The sequence below is a fragment of the Patagioenas fasciata genome, chromosome 12 (assembly GCF_037038585.1).
Source record: "Patagioenas fasciata isolate bPatFas1 chromosome 12, bPatFas1.hap1, whole genome shotgun sequence".
Lineage (NCBI taxonomy): Eukaryota > Metazoa > Chordata > Aves > Columbiformes > Columbidae > Patagioenas > Patagioenas fasciata.
The window spans coordinates 20,168,191-20,195,602 of NC_092531.1; the positions used below are offsets into that span (position 1 = coordinate 20,168,191).

At 48.8% G+C, this 27,412-nt stretch overlaps 1 protein-coding gene across 1 annotated transcript; it reads right to left on the minus strand.

Annotated features, from left to right (window-relative positions):
- Nucleotides 1–4,574: 4,574 nt before the first annotated feature.
- On the minus strand, nt 4,575–22,731 carry KLHL25 (kelch like family member 25). The gene is made up of 3 exons (XM_065847834.2): nt 22,522–22,731; nt 10,693–12,522; nt 4,575–6,170 (listed from the first exon to the last, which is right to left on the minus strand). The coding sequence occupies exon 2, from the start codon at nt 12,503–12,505 to the stop codon at nt 10,736–10,738; it is 1,770 nt and encodes a 589-aa protein (XP_065703906.1). The 5' UTR covers nt 12,506–12,522; nt 22,522–22,731; the 3' UTR covers nt 4,575–6,170; nt 10,693–10,735.
- Nucleotides 22,732–27,412: the final 4,681 nt, after the last annotated feature.

Consider the following 27,412-nt stretch of genomic DNA (forward strand, 5'->3'; position numbering starts at 1 on the left):
CTTGCTTACCTTTGCCATAGAAGGCACCTGGGGTTTGTTCATTAGTTAGAGGGATGTTAAACACTGCAACATGTTGATTTATTTGGGTTAAAAGATGTTTAAATTAAGGAGAAAACAATATGTGATACTACCAACTGATATGAGAGCCTGTATGTGTGCACCCCCAGCCCTTACAGGGATGGGCAGACCCAGTGAGTGTCCCTCGTGTCCCTGCAAAAGCTGTCCCCACACCTCTTGAAGTACACCCCAAACAAGGCTTTGCTGCAGAGGCAGCTCTCCTGCTCTCTGCTACAGGGTTGCTTGGGGAAGGATGCTGCAGGTTTGGGACCAAGTCCCCCCACCCCACAGCCTATATAGCCCTGTCCCGCTCTCCCTGCACCCTGGCGCTCCTTTTGCATGTCGACAACTTGTTCAATGGGGCTATAAAGAGCAATCTGCACTCTTGGCTGGAGGACATGCTGGTGCCTCACCCAGGCACCCCCAGCGGGATGGAGCTAAAGTTTGTTTTCTCAGGGCTGAGCCCCAGGAGTGTCCCTGGGGGGGCTTATTTAAGTCCTTTTACTCTCTCTTCTCTTTATGGTCTGTCCCTTGCACAGATGTAGTTCAGCTGGCAGTTCCCAATACCCCCTGACCCCTTGCCGCAGCCTGGCGTCTCTCCCTTCGGCACTCAGCGTCTCCAGACGCTCGCTCTTTCCCCTTTCACTGAAAAGCAGCTTCTCACCAGCCACATCTTTCCAGTGAGCCTAATTAGACAGGAGCCTAATTAGAGCCAAGCAGGAGTGGTGAGTCATTAGCAGAGAGCCCTGTGGGAAGCCCGGGAGTAGTTTTAAGCCCGGCGGGCAGCAGCGTGGGCAGAGGAGAGGGCCGGGAGGCAATGGGCGCTCTGCTGGGTGCAGAGAAGCAGCCATCAGAGGGAAGCAGCTCCTGTTTGCGTGTGCGTGTGTAATTCCTCCAGACAGTGACCCAGAAATGGAGTGATGGGTGTTTCCCAGCCTCCCTGCACCTGCCAGGGAGCCAAGCAGCAACACGCCACAAGCCCCGGTGCCGCTGGTCTCGCATCAGGGTAGGGGATGTCTGTCTGTCCTACCCAGCCAGCTAAGTTAGAAACCAAAGCAGCTTTTCCTGGTGGCCCTTAAGCTTTTTTTTCCTCCTAGTTTTGTTTCTACTCATTGCTTTTAATACACAGCTATCCCCCACGATGAGAGATAATGTCCTGGGAACAGGTTACCTGCTGGGATGGAAAAAGAGAGTAAGGGGAGCGGAAAAGGGCAGAATTGCAATGTTTTCTCTGGACGGAGCAGCAGGACGGGGGTTAGGTGTGATGCCTGGACTGAGATGGGACTTTCTATCAGTGATTAAATCATGTCCTGGGTAAAGTGCCTGCAGCTCCTTAATGAGCACAAGTTGTGCCATCCTGGCACGGCCCTGAACCATTCCTCAGAGGGAAGGCTTCCTAGGAGAGCTGCAACTGAAAAACCACAAATCATTATATTCCTGAGCTCTGTGGTCCCTGAGGGATGTCAGGAAGAATGAAAGGACACATGGGCTAGCCAGGATCAGCCCTCTTGAACCCTTCCCCCATCTTCATTTGGCGTGGGGGCACACAAATACAGAGGGGTCCTTGTCCACGGCGTCTGTGAGACGCGGCCATCAGTGGTGCAGCGTGCGCTGGGAAGTGAGATGTCCAGGGGCTGACAGCGTGAAAGCCAGGCTTTCTTCCCCCTAATTGGATTTGTTATTCAGCCGAGAAACCCTGAATGGCTTGGGTGGGCTCCGAGCTTGCGATTTCAGTGAGGAAGTCGGGATGCCGTGGTAAAGTAGGTCACACTGCTGCAAACAGGGTTGATGGTTTTGCACAACGGTCGATGATGTTAAATAAGGAGGTGGTGAAATGGCAAGAAAAGGGAGATTGTAAGGAGGAAAGGAAAAAATGAGCTCAGCCTCCGCTATTCGCTCCCACCAGCAGTCCCCAGCACAGGGTCCCATCTCGGCCACCCCAGAACTGCTCCTTGTACCCAAGGGCACCAGGCTCCTGTTCTGCACTCGAGCAAGAGGGACTGGGCCCAGTTTAAATTTCCAGTTGGTTGTGGGGAGCTGGGGGCAATGGTTTCTCCTGCTCTTGGAAGCTTAACTTGATTTGTGAGCAGCGATTCTGCGGAGGCAGCTTGTGAGCCTGGGGCCGCTTCAAAAACTGAAGTATTTTGGGTTTATCCCAAGGGAGAAGGTGCGTGGGAAATAGGAAAACAATTAGACATGGGACATATCACAGGGAGCATGTGCAGTGCTGGGGCGTTAATTAACATGCAGGAGAAGATGACAAGCCAAGGACAGGAGTCTTCAGTGCTTTTTATAGATGTGGATGAATATGAAAGCACGTTGGATGGCTGGAAAAAACACTCCTCCACTCCAGTTATGTGTTTAAAATGCCAGAGCCAGCCTCTGGATAGATGTGGTGCTTCCTCAGACACCGGAGGTATTAAATCACCAGCTACTCTGCTTTTAATTGACTCTAGTGACAAAGAGAGAGCGAGCTCAGATGATCATTCCCTGTAGGGCTACAATAGTGTTATTTCAAGGGCAGCTGGGGTCAGGCTGGGAAAAGGCATGTTTAAAAACCATGAAGATATGATGGGTTTTCAGTTAAATGAGACATAGAAGTAGCAGCCTTTGGCATCTGGGGAGGTTCGGCACAGTCAGTTCCTGGGGATGGAGGGTCCTGAGACCTGGGCAAGGTCTGGTCCCTGCCCAGTCCCACCTCAGAGCATCTCCCTACCCTCTCCTCCCAAATGCTTTTTGGAGGATCAGGAGCACCCTGTTAACAGAGCTGGGGAACCAAGGTGGAGAGAGCCTGTGGGCAAGCTCCAGACCAGGGCAAAGGGTGGGCAGAAAGACGCTGTGTCCTGTCCAAGCTGTGGCGGTGTGGGACAAACCCACCTTTGGTGGCCTAGATCTGCCAGCAGCAGTTTGCTGCCATGCCTGAGTTTGACCTTGCATGTCCAGCAGATTTCCATGCCAGGCTCTTGGCTACCTCATGGGGCAGAGCTCTGAGATCCCAACACCTGCAGCAAGGGTTGGCAACAGCATATGGGGAAGTTTCCCAAGAGCTTGGGAATGTACAACCCCTGTAATGTCACCAGACGAGACTCTTGCCCAAGTGCTCACTCCCAGACAGAGCTGAGCTTGACCTGCTGAGATGGCTAAAAATGTCTTTTAAGGAAGCAAAACAATTCATGTTTACATTTCTTCCCCTGTACCTCCAGTTAAAACCAAGTCCCGCTGTGGCTGTAGCTTTATTCTGACTGTTACATTCATTTCTGTCTCCCACTCCCCTTTTACTCTGGTGCTGCTAACCAAGAAACCTTTGTATTTTGCATCACATTTAATTCCATAGCAACAAGTTGCTGCTGTCACAGCAGCTGCTGATTGCTTTTGAATTGTCTTTCAGGCAAGCTCCAGTGAAAAAAAAATACAAAAGAGCAGGTCTTTGCATGGTTCATATCAAAGCAAGTGAGTCGCAGAGCCTCCGGAGCTGGTATTTAAAGTCCCAGAGTCCCACATAAAACCTGAATCAACAAAACTGAAAGGGATTGCATTTACGCACTCCCCTCTCTTTTTTCCTCTCCCGCCCATCAAACAGTAATTTCTTCCCTAAATTGGTTTCCCAAAGGGTTCTTTAATGAGTTTTCCCATGGAGCCTTGCACTCCTGTCTGCCCAGCCCGTGTCAGCTAACAGAGCTGCCCACCCAGCTCCTGCAGGCACGGAGACGTGTTCTCAATCTCCTTTACAGCTCGGGAATGAGACCATGCATAACACCCTTAGGAAGCTTTGCTTCCCAAGCCCACCAGCCCTCCTGCTAGTAAGAAGAGGTAAATATGAATTTGCAAGGTTGTCACATTTTGCCTGGTGCCAATCAGCTGCTCCGTGTGACGCTCCCAGCCCTGAGCCAAGCTGGAGCTGCTGGTCTTGTAGTGCAGGAGAGCCCAGAGCCATCGCAGAGCAGGGCTGGACCAGCCCCCTGCTCCTCCGGGATGGGGAGAGGTGTGCACGGGGCAGATGTGGGAACAGGAGCCCCAGCTGGAAAGCCCATCTCGCCTGTCCATGGGCCCCTTTCTTAGAGCTGCAGCAGCCAAGTGAAGGAAAATAAGGAAAACAGAAGGATAATTTTTTCTCATCTTTCTTAGGAATTACTGGCTCTCCCTGCAGGAGTATGGCTGTGACTGGGTTGGGCCTGCTCGACCTATTTGGCAGATATTAGTGTTACAGACTTGAAAGTTCTAAAATTGTGGCGCGATCGAGTGAGAGCAGCTGTGGAGAAGGAGACACGTGGTGTCCTCAGGACATGAGGAGCCCTGGACTTTATTCTCAAATCTACCACTAACCTCAGACAAGACACTTGACATCGTGCCTCAGTTTCCCAAGCGCTGAAGCAATAATAATTACAGCTGGGCTGGTTGCTTAGGAGGTTGGTTGTGAACTGCCACACTGAGTGCCAACCCTGTTATTAGTCCTCAACCCTATTATTAGACTTAAATCCAACTTGCTTAAGAATGAAGACTCCTGTGAAAAACACACAAACAGTTTCCCAGATCATCATTTTTATTAAAGTTCACAAGCAACTGAAGGAAAAAAAAAAGAAGACGACTAGAAAATGTAAATAAACGTCATTCAGAGCATCGCAGACGGGCTGTTCACAAAGTATATTCTTCCTGGCAGCAACAGGCGCTCACTGCTCCGAAAAGACCATTGTTGTTTGAAGCTATGTCAAGGCTTTTCATCGCATTGCATCATTCAGCTGGCTAGGCTTCAGCTTAACCTAATCCAGGGGTGAAAGGAAAGCCCGGTGTATCTGCAAGGCCAGATCTGCCACAGAGGGAAACGGGATGCTGGCGCGGTGCAGGACCAGTCTTCAGTGGTAGCCAGCTCTGGAAGAGCCCAATCAGGAGCTGCATCCCTGGATCAACAGTCAAAATCCATGTGCCTTCCTCCATAGCGTGAATGAGGAGTCACTCGGACTGACAGCTCTTGCACGGGTAAACCCAAGTACAGTTGCCAGCCAGCATGCGTGGATAACCTGGGGCAGCTAAAGCTCAAACGCTGGTGGGCAACATGCAGCCAAAAATGCTTGCACCTCTGCAAGGTGAAGCCAGGATGCACGGTGCAGCGGGAAGGAAGGGATCCCTCCCCAGCCCACCCTGCCAGCCCTGCCATGCTCCCCTAGTCCACCCATTTTCCCTCTGAGACCCTCCTAGAGGCAAGATGCTCCCTCCCAAGGCGCGAGCTCTGCCCCGCTGCACCTCTGTTTCTGCTGCTCATTTGCTAATTACTCCCTCACCCACACGCTGCTCGGTGGGGAAACTCAGAAGACCGGCTCTGAGCACGCAGCGGGTTTTATCTGGTGAATATCTCGGCAGCGGTGCCGGTGCCTTGGCACGCTCACAGAGCCGCCGTGTTCTTCCCAGCAGCTGTGCGCCGGGAGCTGCCCGGCCTCTGACCGAATCACAACCGGCTGCGGTGAGGAAAGGGGCAAGAAAGAAATATTAAAAGGCCCAAAGTGCAAAACAAAAGGCACCTGCCCTGTTTCACCGTGGTACCCGGCACTGTTGGCAGCTGTCCCGAGCTCCCACGCTTTAATGCTTCGACAGCCATTGCCGGAGCGGCCAGAGGATTGAGAAAGCCAGGTAGGCTTAACCCCTTTTCCCTTTATAAACACTTTCAAATCACCCCAACAGCAGCCATTCCCAATGGTAAGTTCATTGCCTTTAAAAAAAAAAACATTAGTATCTCTTAGCCCCCCCAACCAAGTGAGAAAAAGCACCTAATGGCTCCCCAGGCCATGCTTGCTGAGGGATTTAGTGGGTGCACACCCTCTATCTCCCCAGTCCTGTCGGGTCACCAGCACCCACGAGCTGTCCCTGTGTCCCTGTACCCAGCCCAGCAGCCAACACTCCCAGCTCCTTGCTGTCCCCGTGCAGTGGCCGGTGGCGGGGCTGGGTGGCCCTTTGTGCCACCATAGCATGGTGCTGGTGGCAGGGCTGGTTGTGCCTCCTGCTCCTGGTGCCTGGAAGGGATGTGAAAGGCTTTGCGGAGTCCTGGGCAGGGAACAGGAGGGAACTTGTTGGCTGTGTTGGCTCCAGCAGTGAGACAGGGGACGTGGAGGTGACTCTGGCACCTGAGGAGGGAAAGAGAAAGCTCATTAACAGCTGTGATGCTCAGCTGAGTGCACCCAGGGCAACACCAGAAAAGGGGTTGTGCGTTGGCAGCTATTGGCCTAAACCCCCACCCAGACTGCAAGGATGGGTAGGGGTGGAAAGCAGCTGGTTTGTTTGGGGTGTGCTTTGCTTTCGCAGGAGAAGGGAGAGAGTGGGTGTTCAGCTGGGGAGGGCTCAGAGCACCAGGGAGCCAGGAAGAGCCGACCAGGAAACCTCTGTGGATGTGAGAAGGGAATGAAATATTGAAAGAAACTGAGTTTATTGAGTTTTAGCATTTTTTCTTTTATTTTAGGGCAGAGAGGAGGGCCCAAGAAGTGGAACAGAAAAAACAAAAAGACCCTTTTTCTCTTTTTCCACCAGTTGCTCCAAAACCATCGGTACAACTGACGTTTCCAAGGGGCTGATTAATCCAGTCTGGGGCCGAGCTCAGACTGCACAAGTTTCCATCTGCCCAGGGTTAGGAAAAGCCTGATTTTCATCGACTTTCCTCCCCAGGCCAGCCACTCCCTTCCAACGCTGCCTGATAAACTGGCTTCAGAGACAACCAGCCACTTGGAGAGAGCAGCAGCAGCAAAAAACAGTAGTCCCTGTTTATCCAGCCTCGCTGTTATGCGCATCTATTATGTGCATGCAGATGGGTTTTCCTAGGAGCCACTGAGACAAACCAGCTGTGACTTTGTTCCAGCAATACCAGTGAGGTTTTAACAGGTTGCAAGCAACAAACCCAGCAGCAGACAGGTGAGCTGTGGCATTTCGGAGATGGGAGATCATCCTGAGGTTGGTTTGTTGGGTTTTTTTAGGCTGTTTTTTGCGGGCACCCAGGGCTTTTGCATGGGAAGATGATGTCCGGCTGCAAGCAGGGCTCTGCAGATGGAGCCAGGAATGACGCACAGCAACAAAATCCTGCGGATTCTTGCAAGGTAAAAGTTGACCAAGTGCAGTTTCACATGGAAGGGAAGCCAGACCAGGCAGTGGTAAAACCGTCTTTGCAAAAGGCTTGTTATCTAAGCTGTAATTAAATACTCAGGAAAAGCCACTGAACAGATCTGACGCCTAGTGTGTGGTATCAGAATAGAGTTGTGTGCCTGGCTTGCTGCCTAAATCCTTGCAGGAGCTTCAGGGCCAAAGATCAACTTTTAGGTGCCAGAAGAGCCTCAAAAACCCGCAGCCTTGGCTGCTCAGCACTGATCTAACAGCAGGCACCAGCTGCTGGTGTCACCCCACAGACCTCACAGGAGCTAAACCTACTGAAGGGCTCTTGTGGGAGCCACAAAATGGGCTCTGAGCCCATCTTCCTGTCCTCAGCTGGACCATGTAATGTGTAGCTCCTCAGTCCCCCATGACCATCCCAAGCCCCAGCTGGAGGCTCCTCTCTCTGCTCCAAGCCCATCTGTGACTCTGCTCCGTGAAAATTATAGCATCACATAGGACAGATCATTTGGAGAAACCACTTTTAGTTTGGAGACAGCCAGCTTGGAGAACCTGTTCCTGATACAACCTGAAGTCACCTCCTGGTATGTATAGAGTTGTCCCCATCGTCTGTCACTGCACAGGACTCTTAACAGAGCACCCTGCATTGTCCCCCAAGCTCCGGGCTGGGCTTTGCTTCTGTTTATAAACACAGAGTCTTTATTAGTTCAGTTCTAGTATTTCATTTCCCTTTTGTAATGATTTGCCTCCTTCGGGCTCCACCACCACGGGTGGGAGGAGACTGGGCTTTCACATTTCATATTGCTAAGCACGCTTGATCCCTGGAATTAACTGCTGGCAATAAGCACTAAATTAATGTCACACAGCACCCTTGGCAGGGGCACGGGGACCTCTGCTGAAAGACACTCTGGCCCCAGCTGGGAAGGGTGAAGGCCAGGGCCTCCAGAAAACATTTCCAGCTGATTAGTTTTATGCTTAAATGAAAAGCAGGCTGCGTGTTTTACAGTCAGTGCTTTTCAAGGATGCATTATTTGGTTTTCAGGGCTGGTTCGAATGCAAGTGCTGGCCAACCTGCCTTCTGGGTGCCCCTTCTTGAAGAGGATCCCATAGGGACCAAACTAGGTGTTGCGGCAGAGACCTCACACGGTGGGAGCTGCAAGCCAGAAGATCCCTCAGCCAGAGCCGCTGTAGGATGATGGAGGAGTTGCAGAACGCTATAGCCAGTTACACCAGTTCCTGAGCCCAGTTTTGGCACAGGTGCAGCAAAGACAGCCAAGGCAAGCACGTGGGATGTGGATGGTACAGTCTGGACTTCACCCACCAGTCTTGGTGCTTTATTTAAGGAGCTGTCACAGTATCTGAGGCCATAACTATACCTTAGTTTTTTTTCTTTAAAAAAAAGAAACAAACCAAAAAACCTCTAGGAAAATGAAGAGACATTCTGTCTGGCAAGAACTCATGCAAGTATATTTTAAATTCTTCTTTCAACCAATGAGTGGAAGCAAAGCCAAAAAAGCATATAAAACCCTCACACAGTGACTTTTCACCAGTTTCATTTGCAGGTTGGCCTATTATAGTTCCTAGTTTTCTTGTCCTTGTGCCAGGCTCCAGATTACAGAGGGAAAAGATATATAACCCCGCCAAAGTCGTTTATTAGGTCTGAAGAACTCACAAACAGTACAGAGGAAAAAGGTAAGGGAGGAAAATAATCTCTCTGTGCCTTCAGAGACTGCTTTTTATTTGGTGGCTGAAGAATTAACTCCCACCTCTAAATATTCTGTATTTCTATTCCCACCAGTGTGGCTGGTGTTGAGCTTTAATATTCAGATGCATCTGCTACCAGAGAAAATTAATTTTCAGCTCTAGGATGGCTCTTAAAGGGAGGCCCCATTGACCCGAGCTGAAAATGATGGAGTCCTCACACTCTGTGCTGCAATATTTAATAGCTGAGTGGCAGTTAATTAGATTACTGAGCCACTCTGACAGATGCTAGGCAACGCCTGAGGAGGAGATTTTGGAAAGGCCATTATCTTCCAGTGCTGAGAAAGCTCTGAGAGATCTTGTTTTAACCCTTTCTGCTCTTGCCCTGCACTCACTGTGGTCCAACCCATGTTAAAACCCGGTGTTTCGCCAATCAAAGACCAGCATAATGCTCTGGGTGCTTTTTTTTTTCCCCACCTGAGAAAAGCAAGATGGTCACGTTGGGCAAATGCCTGGCAGAGGTGCCAGGAGCTCCTCCTCCCTTCCCAGCTGCCATCAAAAGAGATGATCAGTAATTTCCCCCGTTGGGCGATTCCCAGGCGCACCAACCACGCCGAGGGGGAAGCAGGGAAGCAAGAGGGTGTTAGAGGGTTTGGGCAGCATTCTTTCCTCCCTGTATTAAGTGAAGTGGATTTTGATGAGTGTAGGGAAGAATTTCCCTCCCCACAGTCTCCAGCTTCCAAAGAAAACTGTAATGAATGTTGGCAATCCTGCCCCCACACATGAGGATTTCCCAGCTCCTTCAGCTAATTGGGAGGGAGTCTCCAACCAGCAAAGAAGGGCTGTGTGTGTTGTGGGCCCTGTGAAACCCACAGACTGAGCTACAAGAGATGTTACAGGCTTCCTGGGAAGATGATGCTACCCAGGTGCAGCCTGTATCAATATCTGCTTTCACCCTGCAAGGTGAGAAGAGTTTTTGGCCTTTGGCTGGCCAGCTGCATCTCAGCACAGATTGGTGAAGACGTGCAAAGTTCTACGGCATGAAACTGATAACCAGAATGGCAACCAAACATCCCTTTGGGAGGGAGACAGGAGGAACCAACAGCCCTGTCTGAGTGGCATTGCAATAGCAACTGCCCTGAATACACAAGGGCACCAGAATGAAACAGGACGTCATGAGTCTCCACCAACTTTCTTATTCTCTCACACCCCAAAATGCCGATAAACACATTCTTCTTCTGGTTACAAAACCCCTTCCCCCCGCCTCAGACGTCTCAGAAGTTCTGATTTAATAAGCAACAGTTTGGATGTTAAATAAACACCACGACCATCAAATGCACTGTGGCTTCTAAGCTTCTGCTCCTGCTACCCACTGAAATGTAAATAGAGAGCATGAAAAGAGATCCAGGATTTGCTGGCATCCCAAAGGTCACTTGCCTACATATTCATCAGCTCCGAATCAATCGCCTTGATACCCAGCAAAAATATTGAACTCCTGAGACTTTTTCCAAAGCACTTGTTGCCCAAGGATCTCCCAGGACTCACATGCAAATGCTTTTAGAAACCACTGCTCCTTCAAGTGCATGGGGACAGGATGTTTTCTATGGCGATAGCCGTGGAGATTTCTCTTCAGATACTGAGGGGACCATCCAGAAAACAGAGAAACTTGGGAGCTAGCTATGACTTCCAACATGGTAGAGCTGACTACCCTTCTCTGGTCTTGCATCCCACCTTTAAATGCTCCCTTCTCACAACGTGTGAGCAACCTGCAACCTGTGGCATCAGTGTGGTGCATGGAGATGCAATTGAGGAGAGAAAGCAAGTTTCAGTTTAAAAGGTAGAGACTCTTACCTTATTGACCTCCTGGATACAAGCCCCCAATCCCTGACCCTCATCATGATGGCAAGTGCTTCCAGGTGCTGACAAACGCTGTGGGGATGAGTGAGTAAGGCACCGTGGTGATACAGTTCCACGTGTCTGATGTAGGGTCATAGCAGTCCAGCGTTTTGCACCTCTGAGTCCCAAAATAACCCCCCACCACATAGAGTTTATTCCCCGAGGCCAAAGCGTGGCATGACATGCGCTTGGCTGTCATGTCTCCAATGCGTGTCCACTGGTCCGTTTCGCAGTCAAAACGATAGGCAGATGCTGCTGTGAATTCTGTGTCTCCCCCCATGATGAAAATCTGGCTGCCCAGGACAGCAGCTGCCGTGTAGCGCCACGGCTGTGGGCATTCGGCTTTGATCATCCATCGATTTGCAGCTGGCTCGTAGCACTGGACTTTGGACACCATGTCTCGGTGAATGCTGGTCCCACCAAAGACAAAAAGCTTGAGCCTGGCGCTCACCACCGCAGCGTTGCTCACTCCATCTCTCAAAGGAGCCACCATGGTCCATTTGTTGGCTACGGGATCGTACTTCTCTACTTGCTTCAAGGAAACAGAAGGAGATGCAGGAAAGACTCCAGCTACTGCAGTGTGTCCACCAACCACGTACAGGCAGTTTTCCAGTTCAGCTGAGCCATGTCCAAACCGAGCTATCAACATTGGGGCGGCTTTTGACCATTCCTCATGAACAGTGTCATACACCCACACATCTTTTGAAACCCCATTCTCTGAGCCCCTGCCTCCAGTGATATATACTTTGCAGCCGATGGCACAGGCACTAAACTCCTTCCGTGGACTCGGCAGGTCTGCTTTGGGGATAATTTCCTTTGCTTTGTGATCCACTTGGTAGATCTTATCACACATGAAGGTCTGTCCTCCCAGGATCAGCAAGGTGTGCCCAGCTTTGCGAGGCCTGGCACAGGGACTGGTGACCACCCCATCATTCTGGAGGATCTTCTTCTTGCACTGAATAGCTTCATCCAAGACAAGCTTGTTCCTTTCATCCACCATGATCAAGTCCTCACAAGCCAAGGCTTCCTTGAGACATTCAGAGGGAAGCAAGGCCAGACGAACATTCCTCAGAAGTTCTGGGAGATACGCCTTCCGCTCATCTAGATCGTATTTCACCCACTGGATGACAGCCTTAAAGACCTTTTCTTCATCCTCAATTTCCAGCTCATCACTGGAGATGAGGTCCAGCAGAGTGTCCTTGGAAAGGTTGTTGAAGTCTTCACTCTTGTGAACAGTCTCAAAGTTGACCAAGCACATCCTCCAGGAGAGCTCATAGAGCCGCCGGCATTGATGAGCATCCGAGAGCAGCATCATGCCCAGGCAGTTGGAAGGGTAGAGGTTCTTCTCCAAGAATTCAGCTGCCGCATCTCGGACATCATGGAACTGTAGCATGTCTCCAGCCTCCAGGAGGGACTCCGCGTTCTCCTCGTTGATGATGATGCGAGAGGAATAAGCAAAGTCCAACAACAGCTCCAGCACTTCTGGGTGGAGGCTGTCATGGAAGTTCACCTCATCATCCAGGCTCTCCCGGAGGCCATTGCTAAACATGGCTTCAAAGTATCTGCTGGAGGCGGCCAGCACTGCCCGATGACACGGGAATGACCTGTTCCCTGCCCAAAGGGTGACATCAGTGAACATGCGGTGCTTCCGCAGGGTGTTCAGATGGGACAGGACACAGTCTGGGTGGGAAGCTTTGTGAAAAAGCAAGATGTTCATGGAGCCGGTACTAGTCCGGGATTTACGGTTCTCGTGGACGCTGACCGACATGATGACGGACCTCTTGTCTGCAGAGAAAAAACAAAAACAAAACAGAAAAAACATTATTCTCTTGTCCTTACATAAGGGATATATACTATCCAACTCTGGTCCACCCGAATGAACCTCAAATGTGAAACAGCAGGTGCCACCCCAGTGCTCCTGCTCTGCGGGTGCTCCCTCACCCCGGCTTGCAGAGCCCGTGTCTCCTGCACCCTCACATCCTCCCAAAACCTAAATCGGGCTTAGCGGGGTTGGAAGGCAGAGGGAGGTGAAGGGGGAAATTCTGCACTTTGGTTTCAGCAACAGAGCAACAGATGAAGCAATCAAAACCCAAACGTGACGGTAAATTGTCTCAACAGCCCCTCGAGGGTGTTGGCAAACCTCAGAGAAGTTATTTTTCCTTAGAAAACAGCACTAAGAGCAGCCTATCCAGGAGAAAGGGCACTGGTCTGTTCTTGGCTCAGCAGAAATCAAGTTTGGCTTCTGATTTTCATGAAGATTATTGTAGGTTTAGGAAAGGCAATTGCTGCTGGTTTTATTTATGGAATATTTAGCTACCAGCACAAGCCAAAAGTTTTAAACAAATTTCACCAAACCCTTTCATTGTAGTTTTTGTTGATAAAACTTACCAGACACTTCATGTGACTTAAACATTTTGTAGGACTGATTCTCATCATAGAACAAGACAAAAGAGACAGCTAAATCATGCTTTTTAACAGACAGGCAGAAGCAAACACAAGGCTTTTATTAGATACTATTTCATTTCAGTGCTACCTGATACCCATCCTTGCTGTGGAAGAAAAAGGCTTTAGACTAATCAAATTAATAGTACTTAATAAAATGCAAGTCACTTGCTCCAAAATATTTTAACCAGCTCTGTTTTGTCCCCCATGTAACTAAAGCAGATAGACAGATATTCATAGAGTCCTCTCTTACAGCAGAAAGTCAACCCTGAAGCTGGTAGCACAACTGCCCTGAGGTTTGAAAAATGAAATCCCACGGCATCCCACTCCAGCCACCTAATTGCTTAGAAATCAGTAATTAGCCACACAAATACAGTTGGGGAGGGGTTTTGGTTGTTTTTTTTTTTTTGTTGTTGTTTGGTTGTTTTTTTTAACTTGTTCTTTGCAGCCCCAAGTGTCTCAAGGATGTTCTCTCCCCTGCAAGCACAAGGTCTACAGATCAGCCCTGTCCTGCCCAGCTAAACTGAGCTCACTGCTCTCACCCCAGCCCAGCACTTGGGGTCCCAGTGGAAACCACAAAACACCGAGAGAGGGGATGCGGCTCTGCCAGGCTGCTGGCAAGTCACAGCCTTGACCTGGAGGGGACCTGGACCTGCACAAGCCTCCCGTGCTCCATGGGTGGATGACCCCGAGCAGAGGTGGACAGGCAGATAAGCTGCCCAACTCACGCTCTGATCACATGCTTCCTACCTCTTGCTTCTCCAGCGCCTCCATAAGAGTCTCAATTTGACAAATAGTTGTAGGTATGTCCTTCCTTCTGTACCCCTGCCTTTCATTATTGAGGTTGGTCCTCCTGAGGCCCCTCACTCATTCCTCATGGCTGTATCGCAGTCCAGGGAAAAGGTCCCTCCAGGCTTCTCTGTCCAGAAACAATAGCTTGCCCAAGCAGCTCTGAGCCAGGCAGCAGCACTGTTGCAGTATTGGGGTTAGATACGTGCATGGTCATCACCAAAATCCCTGCAGCTTGGGGCTGAGGCCACCAAGCTCATTCCACTTGAGATTGGAGGCTGCGTGTAATCAAGGCTCCAAAACAGGAAGGAAAATGCCATTGTAGAGCAGCACTTTGAAGCGCATCTGAGAGAAAAATGCTTTCCAACATCTACACACAGCGCAGGGACAACACTAATTTAAGAGGTTATATGGATTCCAGTGCCAAAGCTCTATAATGCCAAAGTGAGGAATACAAATGAAACATTCATGAGTGTGCTAAAAGCTATTGATTTAGGTTCCTACTCCTACAACCTCAGAAACCACTCTGACACTACTGCTTGCTTTGCTTGCAGCTCAGGTCAGCTATTCCATGTTAACCTTTGATTTGCTTATGAGAAAAAATTAAGCAATTTATACAGGACAGCTACAGAAACAAACAAAAAGATTGCAGGAAGGTAGCATCATTTTTTCTGACACTAAGATTAGAAAAGCCACTACACGGAATGGAAGGGCAGGTCATTTAGAAATGAAAAATGTCTATATAAAAGCTGCAGAGCCACTTCATATATACACACATACACACATATAAAGTATCTCAGGCTTCCAACATCAAACATCTTGCCCAAGGCACTGGGTAACCAAATAATATTTCTACCCAACATTGAAGAGCATCCAGGGAATAAGTCAACAGGTTCCAGTCCCCATTAGGGCTGCTCTCCATATCACCTTGTCCCACTACGGGCATCAGCTGGTCCCTAGTACAGCTGCAAGCCTGAAAGCTGATGAGGCCACAGCCCCTTGAGTTGGCCTCTCCTGGAGCCAGGTTATGACACTGGACATCACTGGTCACAGATCACCCGGGCTACCCAGACCAGGAACTTGAAACTAAAGCAGCCTCTGAACTCTGGTCTGCAGCCATCTCACCAGCAAGGCTTGCGTGTGGTTTTCAGCAGCTTCCAAAACAGCTTGTTTTGATGACTTCTTGAATGCTACCATAGCTGGGCACAAGCTGAAAAGTGGCAGGCTCTAATTCTTCTCCTCACATTCACACCTCGGTGCGCCTCTTGGTCTACCAGAGAACTTGGCATCATTCCACCCATATCAGATGAACAGAAACTGCCAGCAACAGCTATTTCATCTGATGGGTTTGTCCCAAAATCCAGAAGCCTTATGAATCTCAGAAGCCTGTAACTAAAAGGACTGTCTACATTTTTTCATGAGGTGCACAAACCTGTGCTTCAATTTAAACAAAGTTTAACAGCACCGATGAACAGGCTGGACCTGAGCTCTTAGGCACTTCTCAGCAGCAGATGCATGCAGCGCAGAATTCGTCCCCCACTACATTCCTCATTTCCCTTATCCAGCTACCGAGCTAAAGAGAAAAAACAGGACTGCTCAGAATGAGGAATATTTTACACAAAGAAACCTGTCAGTGGCTTCTTCCAAGCTCCCACCTGCTCTGCAAGAGCTGAGGGGGTTATCAGAGCTCACAGCTGCATTCTCCATCACGCAGGAAGCTATCACCAGAACAGACCTGTCAACGCGAATAGCAGAAGGCATGACCTGAACAAACTGGGTCTGGGATTCCTCCACACTGCATTCATTTTTTTCCTTCAACAGGCAGCTATTGAAAAAATAAATATCTGCCGCACAGCCTTTCAGAAAGGTCTTGCCGCATGCAGAGGCAGACGATAACCCTTATTCCATATGGATGAGGGCAGAAGGGCATCAGCTTTCTGACAGCTATCCACTGCTGGCTGCTGGCTATAGTATTCCCCTGGCTGTCTGTAGCCTTTGTACAGCAGATATAGGAAAAACAGGACTTTCCCGGCAGAGGAAGATAACGGCACTTTGGAAATCCTTCCACTCATGCACACAGGGCAGACAGCAGAAGTAGGGTAGGAACTGGCTCAGAAAGAAGAGACCCCTCATATCTCAGCTGATGAAGAAAATACCCCAGCAGTCTCTCTGATGAACCAAAACCACAGAGCTGGCCAAACTCCAAACCCAAACAACAGCCACAGTTACCCAGCCTGAGCACCGCTTGCTCCCTACAAACCGTGTCTCAGCAGAAGGCTGTTCCTCCCAGGCTGGTGGGTCACCATATCAGAGTCCTCCTACAGGGAGCTGTTATGGATCACTTAGTAGAACCTCAGGAAATGCTCTATTACCTCTTGAAAAACTCAAGGAGCTTGTAGAATATTGGATACTTCAAAGCTATATCAGCCTCCAGTCACAAAATAAATGCATTATAGAGGACAGCTCAGAAAGACTACTGATACATGGACTATATTTAGCTGGGCCTGGGGTTCCCCTCTTCATCTTAAACCAGCAGGTTGTCCACAAATCTCCAATTTCATTCATTATCTGCAGGGAATCACCAGCTGAGAAGCACCTTCCTTTCAAGAGAACAATATTTGAGAGTGAATAAGATGTTCCCCCGTGGGACTTCAGGGGGATCAAGAATCATTTCTGCTTAGAAGGGCAAAACTACAGGATTTATAAGTGTTCTCCAAGAGTGTAAAGGTTGGCTAAACAGCAACAAAGAGCCCAAATCCCATGAACCGAAGCTTGTGCTTTCTGTTTGCCAATCAGACTTCCAGAGAAGCAGCAAGCAGAACATCTTTCTTTTTGCCCCGCTCAACCATGAATTATTTAAAGCTGTAAATAAGTAAATAAAAAGAGCAATAAGGTTCCCCACTGTCTCAGCTCAGAAGACCTGGAAGAAGCTGTTCATGCTGCAGCAGAGATTCATGCCTAAGCAGTCAGCCATATGGGCCCTCCACATATGGACCACACCACAACCTACAGCCACTCCTTCCAAACCAGAGCAGAACCACCTCGAGCAGCCAGTGATGGCTGCTTTCGCAGGAAGGCAGGCGTAATATTCATCTTTATTTCTCTCAAATTTTACAATATCAACCCTTTGGGGTGAAATACTGTCTTGAATTCAGGCAAAGTTCAACTTCTCCCTGGAAGTGGTGGGATAAATTCTCTACCTATTAGTGACATGTGGGCTCACTTGTCCTGAATATCCAACACCTCCATGGACGCCACAACCAGGTGCTTAGGCCAGCAATGCCATCCCAGGACAAAATTACTGCCATAAACCAGCCAATTTTCCCCCTTCTACCACTGTACAGAGTAGCAAACTAGAAATCTAAAGACTTCTAAAGCTCCTTGCAAAGCTGCTTAGGAGAAAACGCAGTGTGGCAACTCACTGTCAAACACACGCACCGGATACAACTGTGTTTTAGTTGCAACTTCCCAGCATTAGAGACCATCAAAAGGTTTGAGAAGGGGGAACTACTACATGCAGGCATTCACGTACTCACAGACACAGCCCGAGCTTCAAAAGCAGAACAAAAAAAATCAACAAAAAACAGGAAAAGATGGTGGGGGAAAGAGACAGAAAACAAGAAAGGGGAAGGAACAAATGTAAAGATGTTTGCAGATGATGTTCACGTCCTTGCGTAACACAGTGGACTATCAGGTATACAGCCCAGAGCTGCTTGAGATACTCGATACTAATAAGACTCTTCTGCAAAGAGTGCTCGAGATGAAAGGAATTAAAATAGCACCTGGCATTCAGTGCCGCACTGCACTTGCTGAGTGTGGAGCTTGGGCTGCTGCCAGGTGGGCAGCAAAGGACCTTCATTCGCCGCATCGTCTGGGCTCTGCCCACACTCCTGTGTGCCTGCATGCAGACTTTGCTCTCTAACAAATCGGGTTCATCTCCAGCAACTCTGGTGAATTTAGTGGTTTGCCCGTGTCAGCCAAATTCTTGTCGTCTTCAGAATGACTAACGCAGCAAAGATGCAACTGTGATTTTGTACACTGGAATTCGGGCAACGTAACTCTGCCGTGAATCAGAGGGTATCTCCGTAACAGAGCTGGATTTGGCCTTCCTGACAAACTCTCCTTGTTTCATCATATTTGCAATTGGGCAAGCAAAGGAAAGACAGCTAGCCCCAAGCCCCCCAGTGCAGAGTTTCTGATCCTGCCCCATCCGTTGATAATGGAAGGCATCCTTATCATTTCTTCTCATTTTCTCACTTTCTAGTCTAGCCTGTACATCCTAGACGGAAAACAGAGAGACCATGTGAAAGGCTCCTTCTGTTGGCTCAGACAGAAACTGGGAGATTTTCCAAGCCCAATTCTGTAGGCTCCAGGAGATCAGATTGTCTGGAGAAGGTCCGGGCATGTATCTGAACGTCAACATGCTTACTAAAGCAAAGCTGAACTCAGAAATTCAGTCTGTCCATCACTGCTTCATATCCCATTCTCACTAGTACCCACCACTCCTCCCTTTAAACCTGTGCTCCACGCTGAGCCCAAAGCCACCACAAGAATCTACTGAATGCCACTTATTATAGCATAGAAAACAAAAGCAGCATTGCCAAGCTGTACCAATTAGTGAGGTTCTTGTTCTATCTTGCAAAAGCACTGGGAAAAGGGGCAGTAGTGCCTCAAATCTATAAGACACAAACTAATCTGAGCCAAAGTGACCATTTTCCAACCAAAATAAAAATATCTATAGGAAATAAGCTTTGCATGCAATACAGGCGGTTTTATTTGCAAATCAGGTATTGGACTTGTTACTCTGCAACTGAGATATTCCATAAAGCTTCTTGAGCTACCTATGAGGCAATCAAACACAGTTCATGCTCACCACTAAGCACATTGGCTTTGCAGTTCCTGGGAATACCACACCTTCCTACAACCACTATCCAAATCGGGATAAATAACGCTTTTAGCCACAGTTCAGGCTCCAGACAATAGCTTTTCATTGCTACGCCTTAACCCCAGCGGATCTTTTCAGAGCCCGTGATTCATTTCAGAGGCTGCTGTGGGGTTTTGTCCTCCCCGCCTGCCCTCTAGCTCCACCAGTGAATAAATCCCATTCTGCCAAATCAATCACAGTCGCTTTGCAAAATGAATGCGGGGCTGCAGAGAAGGCGAACGAGTTTGCAGTCCCATCTCCCAAATTATACTCAAAAAGCCTCCAGAATGGAAACAATCTACTTCATCACGGTATCTACCCCAGCCCCATCTGGGCAGAATAAAGTCCTTTTCAAGCAAGCCAACTTGCTAATGTGCTCCAAAGGCAAAAGGCCTTTGGTACTTCAAATATGAGGAGTGGAACCACATGCCACTTCCCAGGGAGAGTTTAGACGCTGAGATGCGGTATACATCAAATTAATGCCAGAATAACCACTGCAGTTGCTGACTCCAGAAAGCACATTCAGATCCTCCCACTCTTTGTGCACTGTGCCCAGCTCCCAACTCTGAGGTTGGCAGAGCTGACTGCTCCGATGGTCAGGCGAACCAGAAAGCCCTGCTACAAACACTCACACCAAACAGGTCTGTCTGCAAGCTGTCAGGACAGGATTTCAATTTTTTGTCTGGCCAGTTAACCTGGCCTTTTGTTTTGTCTTCCCCATTCCCCTGCCAGGCAGGAGATCCTGGTGCAATTGCCAGGTTCAATTTGCAGAAGCTCATTAAAAATTCTGACCAGAGTTCAGAACCCTGGTGATGGGAGGCGCTTGTGCCTCCTGCATGGATTAGCCCCTGATGTTGATGGGCACAGAGAACGGCCGTTCCCAGCTGGCTTGTACAGCACTGATGGATAATAAAGGGTCTGGGGATGCACAACAGGGTACTGCTCATTGTTCAGCTTGATAACAGTATAGGCTGTCCTGGGCATCTTTGCATGCATCACGAGCAAACCAGAGCAATTGCCTGTGTGCTACAGTAATAAATTTGCATCACCACAATCTGACAGGCCATCATATAAAACTGGTAGTCTCTGCAAAGTCTAATGGTCAGCAAGCAGACAGTGGTTACGGGACATGCAATGTTCTCAGGCTCAAGTGATGGGGGGAAGACAGAGCAGCCTGCACTGGCTGGAATTATTCTAATAGCCACTGTGGGGATATAAAGTTGATAAGCAGAGACAGACCGATGTGATGGTCGTTAAAGGTGAGGTCAAGGGGGCTTGGGGCGGCTTGTTACAGTTAAATGCTTCCTAGCTGGCGTTCCTGCAGCCACTGTTTTAAGCAATGCCAGCTATATTTGCTGCAATTCAATCAGAGTCTATAAAAGATGTGAGTAAATCTACTCCTCAGCTCAAGTGCTGACACTGCTACTTGAGACCTGCCCCTTTTCCACAGTCCCTGAGCATCACTGCCACAGATACCCAGGGCCAGCTCTGCCCGTCCTGCTCCACCTCCTCCTGCCCAGGGCCAAGGCCCTGCTCAGCACCCTCTTTTGCAATGCTGCCCATCCTCTCCCACCTCCACAGATGGCCACATCCTGCCCTTCCTGTTCCACTCACCCACCCCGCAAACATTGCCTAAAACCTCCTCCAGCTGCAAGGGGCAGGACCTGAACTCCTGCAGGCTTTGGGGAGCGGTTGGTTACCACTGTAGGGACAAAAATGGTGTCATAATTCACACATACGTACACATAGATACGCACACACTCCTTGTCCCCATCCTGGGCCATGTCCAGCACTCGCTCCAGCACTGGAGGGACCATATTGTGTATCAGACACATGCTCATTTTCACACATTTTGGGTACGTGTCATGCAGCATCTTGTAGTCTGTTCCCAAGCCTTCGCAAGTTTCAGTTGCCTAGTTCCTTCAGTCAAAGGATTTTCAACTGGCCTTATCTCCTCTCCAAAAACCACATCCAAAACACCATACTCACTGCGCGAGTTACTGAGTTACCTGAACCTACCCCAAACATGATTCCCATACATGCTGAGGCAGAAGGACTTGGAATAATAATCCCCAAATACTTGAGAAAATAAACTTCCTATCCTTTTTTTTTTTTTGTTCACGTTCCCTGGCACTGAAGCTGCTTACACTCTCTTGTGTCCACTTTACGATGCAACTAATTTGCTTCTGCAGCACATTTCACTCTGGTTTTAGTCCTGAGAATCTTGTGCTCACCCCACACCTTCCTACTGCAAACTCCCTATACATCCCCCCCAAGTGCTTCACTGACTATACAGAGCCTTATCACAGAGATAAACCAGAGCAGATGGTTGGGGTTAAAGACACAAAAAGAGACAAAATGTGTTTTCAGATAAGATTTGATCTGAAGCAGCAAACAGGACAAGGAAAACAGATAGGCCCCAGAAAGGGTCGCATCTCACTAAAGAGTCTGACCCTTTGAGAGATGAGCAAAGAACACAAACTACATGAGAGTTCAGACCTAGTTTACACCTACTCTTGAAGATAAAATATGACCAGATCCGCAATCAATAACACAGCTGAGTTAACAGCAGCAGCTGGTCACCACCAGAAACACGGGGTGTGTGCTACAAACATCCCGAGTTGCTTTTAAGTTAAGTAAGTTCAGTAAAAACAAGCGCCACAAGATACTGGAAGCAAAGAGAAGACAAGCGAATTGTTAAAGTATAAAGGTTAAAGAGTTGTTTGGATTTTTTTGCTGGGGCTCTGGATCTGTCCAAAAGTACATTTGGAGGAAGACTACAAAAGCTATGCCCCATGGCTCCCTGTCCAGGGAAGTGACTCCAGCAGATCACAAGCGAAGATGACACACAGAGACTGCCAGGAATGCAGAAACCAGTTTTGGAGCTGGGGCTCTCTGTATAAACAGTATGAAACACTTAGGTGTGCTTATGAAAGGCTGAGGACAGATTTTCCAAGCACATATTGGGCTAGGTTAAGTCCCCCACCCCGAACCCTCTAAGTGCAAGTGAGTAGATTAAAAAAGTAAAGAAAAAAAAAGACAACTAACAAACCCTCCTGTAACCTTTTTAAATGCAAAGGGGCCTCTCAGGATAGCAGAGAGGCAGAGAACTATTTTTTTCTCCTCTGACAGCTCAGCTCAGTCATTCATACAAACCTGCATGATTCTCTAGGCAGGGTTACTTGCACTGATTTCATCAGAAAGGCTATAGAAGTAATGGCCATTAAAGAACAGTTTTGAGATCTGTACGTACAAGAAGGGGGAAGAAAAAATAAAATCCAATGCCACTTTACTTTCATATTTAAAAAAATGAATAGCAGCTTTTTTTCTTTCTACCTTTTTTTGTTTGTTTGTTTCTTTAGAAGAGAAAAGCTCTTCACCTCCCTGAACATTTCCCCACCAGCTTTCCACGCCTGTGAAACTTGCTTACGAAACACGATGCTCTGAAACCCCAGGCAAGCCCCGGGGCCAGTGCCCTGGGAGGCGGGCTGGGTGCCGGAGGATGATCTACCGCCGGGCCGGCAGGTCCCTGCCCTTCCCCGGCTCTGAATCCCTGCAGAAGCAAACCCAGCCTTCCTAAGCGGGGCATTTGCAAGCTGCGCCTTGAACCCAAAGCTTAGAGAACTCACCGTCTCTCTCCGCGTCCGGCCGAGCCGAAACCTCCGGGAACCCCGAAGCCCCCCCAGCCCCGGGGGGCGCCCGGCGGGGAGCGAGGAGCGAGGGAGGTCGATCAGGCGGGCGGCTCCGTGCGGAGAGGGGCCGGTGCGGGGCGGCTCCCGGCCCACGCGTGGAGCGCAGCGACGCGCTCCCTGGATACACTGTTACCGGCGGGTGGAACCGGCCTCGCGTGGGACTCGGGGGCGGGGCTGGCTGCGGCCGTCGCGGCCAATCAGGGAGCGCCGAGAGCGTGACGCGCCTCTCCGCTTCGCCCCCCTGCGGAGCGGTGCATGGGAGGGGGCGGGCAAAAGCGGAGAGAAACGACCAATAGAAGGAAAGGAAAGCGGCTTGGAGGAGGGACGAAGGCAGCCCGGAACTCCCCGGGTCCTAAAGCCCGCCTTCCCCCGATCTAGCCCTGCTCCCCGCGTGGGTGCGTTGCAGCCCCCACGCCGGCCGGTTTGGCGTTTCCCGGAGGGTTTGTGGGGTGCTCTGAGCTGCATAACCGCCGGAAGTGCCTTTCGGCCTCGCGTGGAGGCACCCGTGACACCCTCCTTCCCCTCTGACCCTGCAGGGCCTTTGCCCCCTGAGTCAGAGCTCTGCTGGCTCCTGCCAGGCTGCCCCTGCTGCAGGAATCGGGCTCGCAGCTCTACAGGTTGAGCGCAATCGGCACCTCACGGTGTGTTGTCCTTGCGTGTCACTCGCCCACCTTCAACCCAAGCCTGTAGCAGGACAGAAGTCAAGAAAACTCTGCTAAAATTCGGGCAAATTTCTGAAATATCCAGACTCAGCTCAGCAAAATTTCGGTACATGTGGAATGGCAAGGTCGGGAAACTCCCATGGGGTCCCATTGCCTGCAAGGAGGTGCAGAGAGCTCGGGATCAAATAGGAGAGTGCCTGGAGTTCATGCTGCATCAGTGCCTTCCTTTACGGGATGAACAGGGGAAAAAGGGTTTTTTCAGAAACAATAACATTTTTCAGCTGGAGCAGCACTGGCAACAGTACTGGCTCTGATCCCCACCAGCAGCTCTTCCTCCCCTGGGGAATGCGTAACATCTCAGCTACCAGAAGAAAAAATGAAGAAATGCTGAAAGTTTTTTTGGATACACACATTTTAGATACCTTGTGGATACACAGAGGCAGGGAAGAGGTGTTCCTTATTTTCTTCAACAACCCCATTTCTCCAGGGCCCCCCTCTCTATACTTAGTCATGAGTGTTCAAATTCAAGTGAAAAAATAACAGTTCTATTAAATGTGTCTCCCCAGATAATCACTGTAAAGAAATATCCAGGTCCAAAGTGTGCTGAACCTTCAGAGCACCCAGGGAGGCACTATTTAAGGGTTTCTCCTTCTGACCTAGTAAAGGAAATCTCTTAATATTTCCTACCAAAGTAACTGTCACTGCTTTCCAGCGACGGCTCTTACAAATTGTTGCCTGCATGGCTGATTTTATGTGGTGTGGGCATAAGAGGAGGTGGATGGTGGGGGATATATTGAACCAAAAATCCCAATAAATACAAAATACAGTCCCTTCTTCTCTTCCCAGATCGAAATAGAAGATCAGCTACAGCTGGCAGGGGCTGTGTATGGTAAATAACAAAGTACACTGAAGATGTTGAACTTGTATCAAATTCCTGTGTTTTTTGATCTGTGTTGTTGCAGGTCATTGCAGTTTAACTCTCAAAGTGCTGCTGTTTCCCCAGTTACAAGCACGGCTACTCTTGAAAAGCCTGCAAATTGACCTGGGGCCTGTTATTGACTTTAATGAGCTGCTCAGGAAGACAACAGGGATTTGTGCAAGAAGTGGGTGTGGTGGCATCCTGAACGCATCTGTTAAACAACAACATGAAAGACAACATTTATTTTCTCCAGAGTATGAAAGAGCTGTGGAGCAAAGCAAGGTGGTGTTTCTTAATTCCAAAGCACTTTCAGAGTGCTACTAGAAAAGCAAGATCTTGTCCCAGCAAGCTGTGTGTGTGAATCCAGCCTATTTTCTGCAAACTGGTCAGGATTCCTGGCAGCTGCTGGTCATAGGGACCTACAAAGCTCCGAAGAGCTCTCTGCAAAGCTCTATCTGAAAAGATGCTTCTAAGACGTGACGCCCAATGCTAATGTCCCACCCACCAGCTTTCTAGCTATGTGACTCTCTCACTCATTCCTCCATCTCTGGCAAAGCTGAACAGAGGGCAGTCCCAGCAAACACTCCAGGAGAAATCCCATGCTCTGGTAGTGCACACATCTGGTGTTAAGATGCTCAAGGAGATGGGATTAGGATAATAGCTTTTGTTCCCAGGGAGCAGCAGAAGGCCAGATATGGCAGTGATGGGCACAACAGACACACAGATTGGCAGCTGACTCCTCACTGTGAAGCAAAAGCTGAGCCAGACATCTGAGGAGACATGGGGAGCACAATGGGAACGCTCAATAGCAAAGGGAAAAGCCTGGCAGACGTTTTAAAATGTTTTTAAACCTCTTGTTAAAGAGGATTTAAGAACTAGGCGTGTGGAGGAAAAAGAAGCTTAATTTATGATGAATGCTAATACAAGCTCCTTACATACGATACTGGCCTCAAGCATCCCTGAGGGTATTTGAGGGCCTAGTGCTGTGGTTATGATTTCAGTGTATGGGGGAAATTCTCTTGCATTATTAAACAAATCATGCCCTGCAGTAGCCTTTGGTTTGATGTATGTAATGCATAGCCAATGTTAGCCAGCTTGGGGACAGGATTCTGCAACTTGTTTGCCTTTTGAAAATAAGTTGGAAAACCATTGACTGAGATCCCCCCCTTCATCATGACCCATCAAAGGGAATAGGGGTTAAATATTTTAAATTTTAAAAAAACTGCAAAGTTTTAAATTAATAGCATTTACCCTTTGGTCGTATTTGTTTACCATAACATTGATTATGGATGGAACATGTATACATTTGCAAAGTTAAGCATTTGATTTGACTTGTTATAGAAATCAGCCCTAATTGCCTGGTTCTCATTAAATCCCTACTTTCCCAAGAGTGGAGAGTCAACAGATTTACCCTACCCAGCATTTACTAGCTGTTTTTATCCATGTGTATCATAGATCTAGCTCCTGAGGTAGTTAACTAAATAGGTGGTGTTCATGGAAGTAGCAGGAAGGATAAAATCTGGCCGAAAAAACATGTTGGCTGCTTTGCATCTTTTTCTGTTTTTCTCTGAGCATTCCCATCCTACAAACCCCAACTGTTCAAGGGGTTAAATAATGAAATGTAGCGGTTTCCCTTTAGGTCACTGATCACAGCCCACCACAGGTCATGCCACAACCAGCTAAAGACCGCTAAGTGGTCTGTGTGAAACTAGTTGAGTGGGTCTCAAGCCGGATTCTAGTTAACAGATGCTCAAACTCAGGACTCTGACCGCCTTGTTGGCCATCACAGCAGGTTGGTCAAGGCCACGCAAATTCAGCAGTTCCCTGAGGCTAGGACCATAAACAAGGTTGCTTGTGAATAGTTTCTCTCATTGTGAATGCCAAAAGTCTCCAGAGAAGGTCACAGCACAATGCTAGCAGTGCCCATGTCTGGGGACTGTGCTATCACCCCTAATTTGGCTCTCCAAGGAAGTGGTGGTAGAAAAGGTAAGGAACAGACTCCTAGCAGAGGCAGCCCTGAGGTCAAGGAGAGGATGCAGGGTGGCAATGGGGATCTTGGTCAAAGTCTTCACCTTTTGACTTGTCCTGCAGAGCTGCCAGTCAGACTGAACCAACTAAGCATTCCCTGCAGTAACAATAAAAATCCAATCTCCCTCCCTCTTGGCCTTTTCCTCCTGATGCCAAATTTAAACGACCTTACTTTTCTGGCAGCAGGAAACTTCACGATTAAATATAGAAGCAGAGCAGACTTTCAGATGGAAATTACAGCAAGGGAACAACAGATGGCATTGTTTGCTGGGCTGGAAAAGCTGCATCTGCTCCTAGAAGAAATGCTAATCGGAGCTTAATTAGGCATTCAGAGGGAATTGTGCCCCATCCCCAGGACAACGGCCATGTGTACATGATCCTGAAAACCACAAGGAAATAGATACAGAGTCATCAAAAATCCTCACTGGACCAAGTCCAAATTAAGCACATAATGTGATAGGGTAACCCAGAGACTTTCCTCGTGCAGAAATCCATCCGAACCACTCAAAATAAAAATGTAACTGGCAAAGACTTATTTTATTTCATTTGCAAGAGGTCAGTGATTTCATTTTCAGTTTCAAAGCAAATTATTCTAGCACAACGCTGGAATCAGATCCCACTCTGACTGTCCTCTGACTCTCTGAGGTGTGGCAAGATTAAAAGGTAGCCGAGATCTTTATAGCAAGTACCACAAATGGGAAAAACAGAGGCGGAAAGATCAATAACACACACCTTGCCCAGGATAACTGATCCCTTCAGAGAAACACAAAGGAAGAGAAGAAGAGGTTGGTGGAAAGCGTTCCCTGGTTCATACGTACTTAAGTGTTCAGGCATGAAATGAGCCCCATGGCAAGCAGTGCCTGCAAATGGACTATGACGTATTTCACCAAGAGGCCCCAGCTGCCAAATTTGCCAGCACTGCAGGGACCCCCATTGTGCTGAGGCTTTGCATGCAAGACCCCATCTTGATTTAATACTCCTTCTCCCCTAGCTGAGGTGATTGGTGCCAGCTCCAGCATGGTGCTTGGGGCTGCTCTGTCTACCTGAGCTCACCATGCCATAGGTGGTAAAATTGCCATCACCATAGGGTGGTAAAATACTGGCCCAGGTTGCCCAGAGAGGTGGTGGATGCCCCATCCCTGGAGACATCCCAGGCCAGGCTGGACAGGGCTCTCAGCAACCTGATCTGGGTGAAAATGTCCCTGTTCGTGGCAGGGGC

Excerpts from the sequence above, each read along its gene's own strand:
- KLHL25 (XM_065847834.2), bottom strand. The coding sequence starts at position 12,505 with ATGTCGGTCAGCGTCCACGAGAACCGTAAATCCCGGACTAGTACCGGC.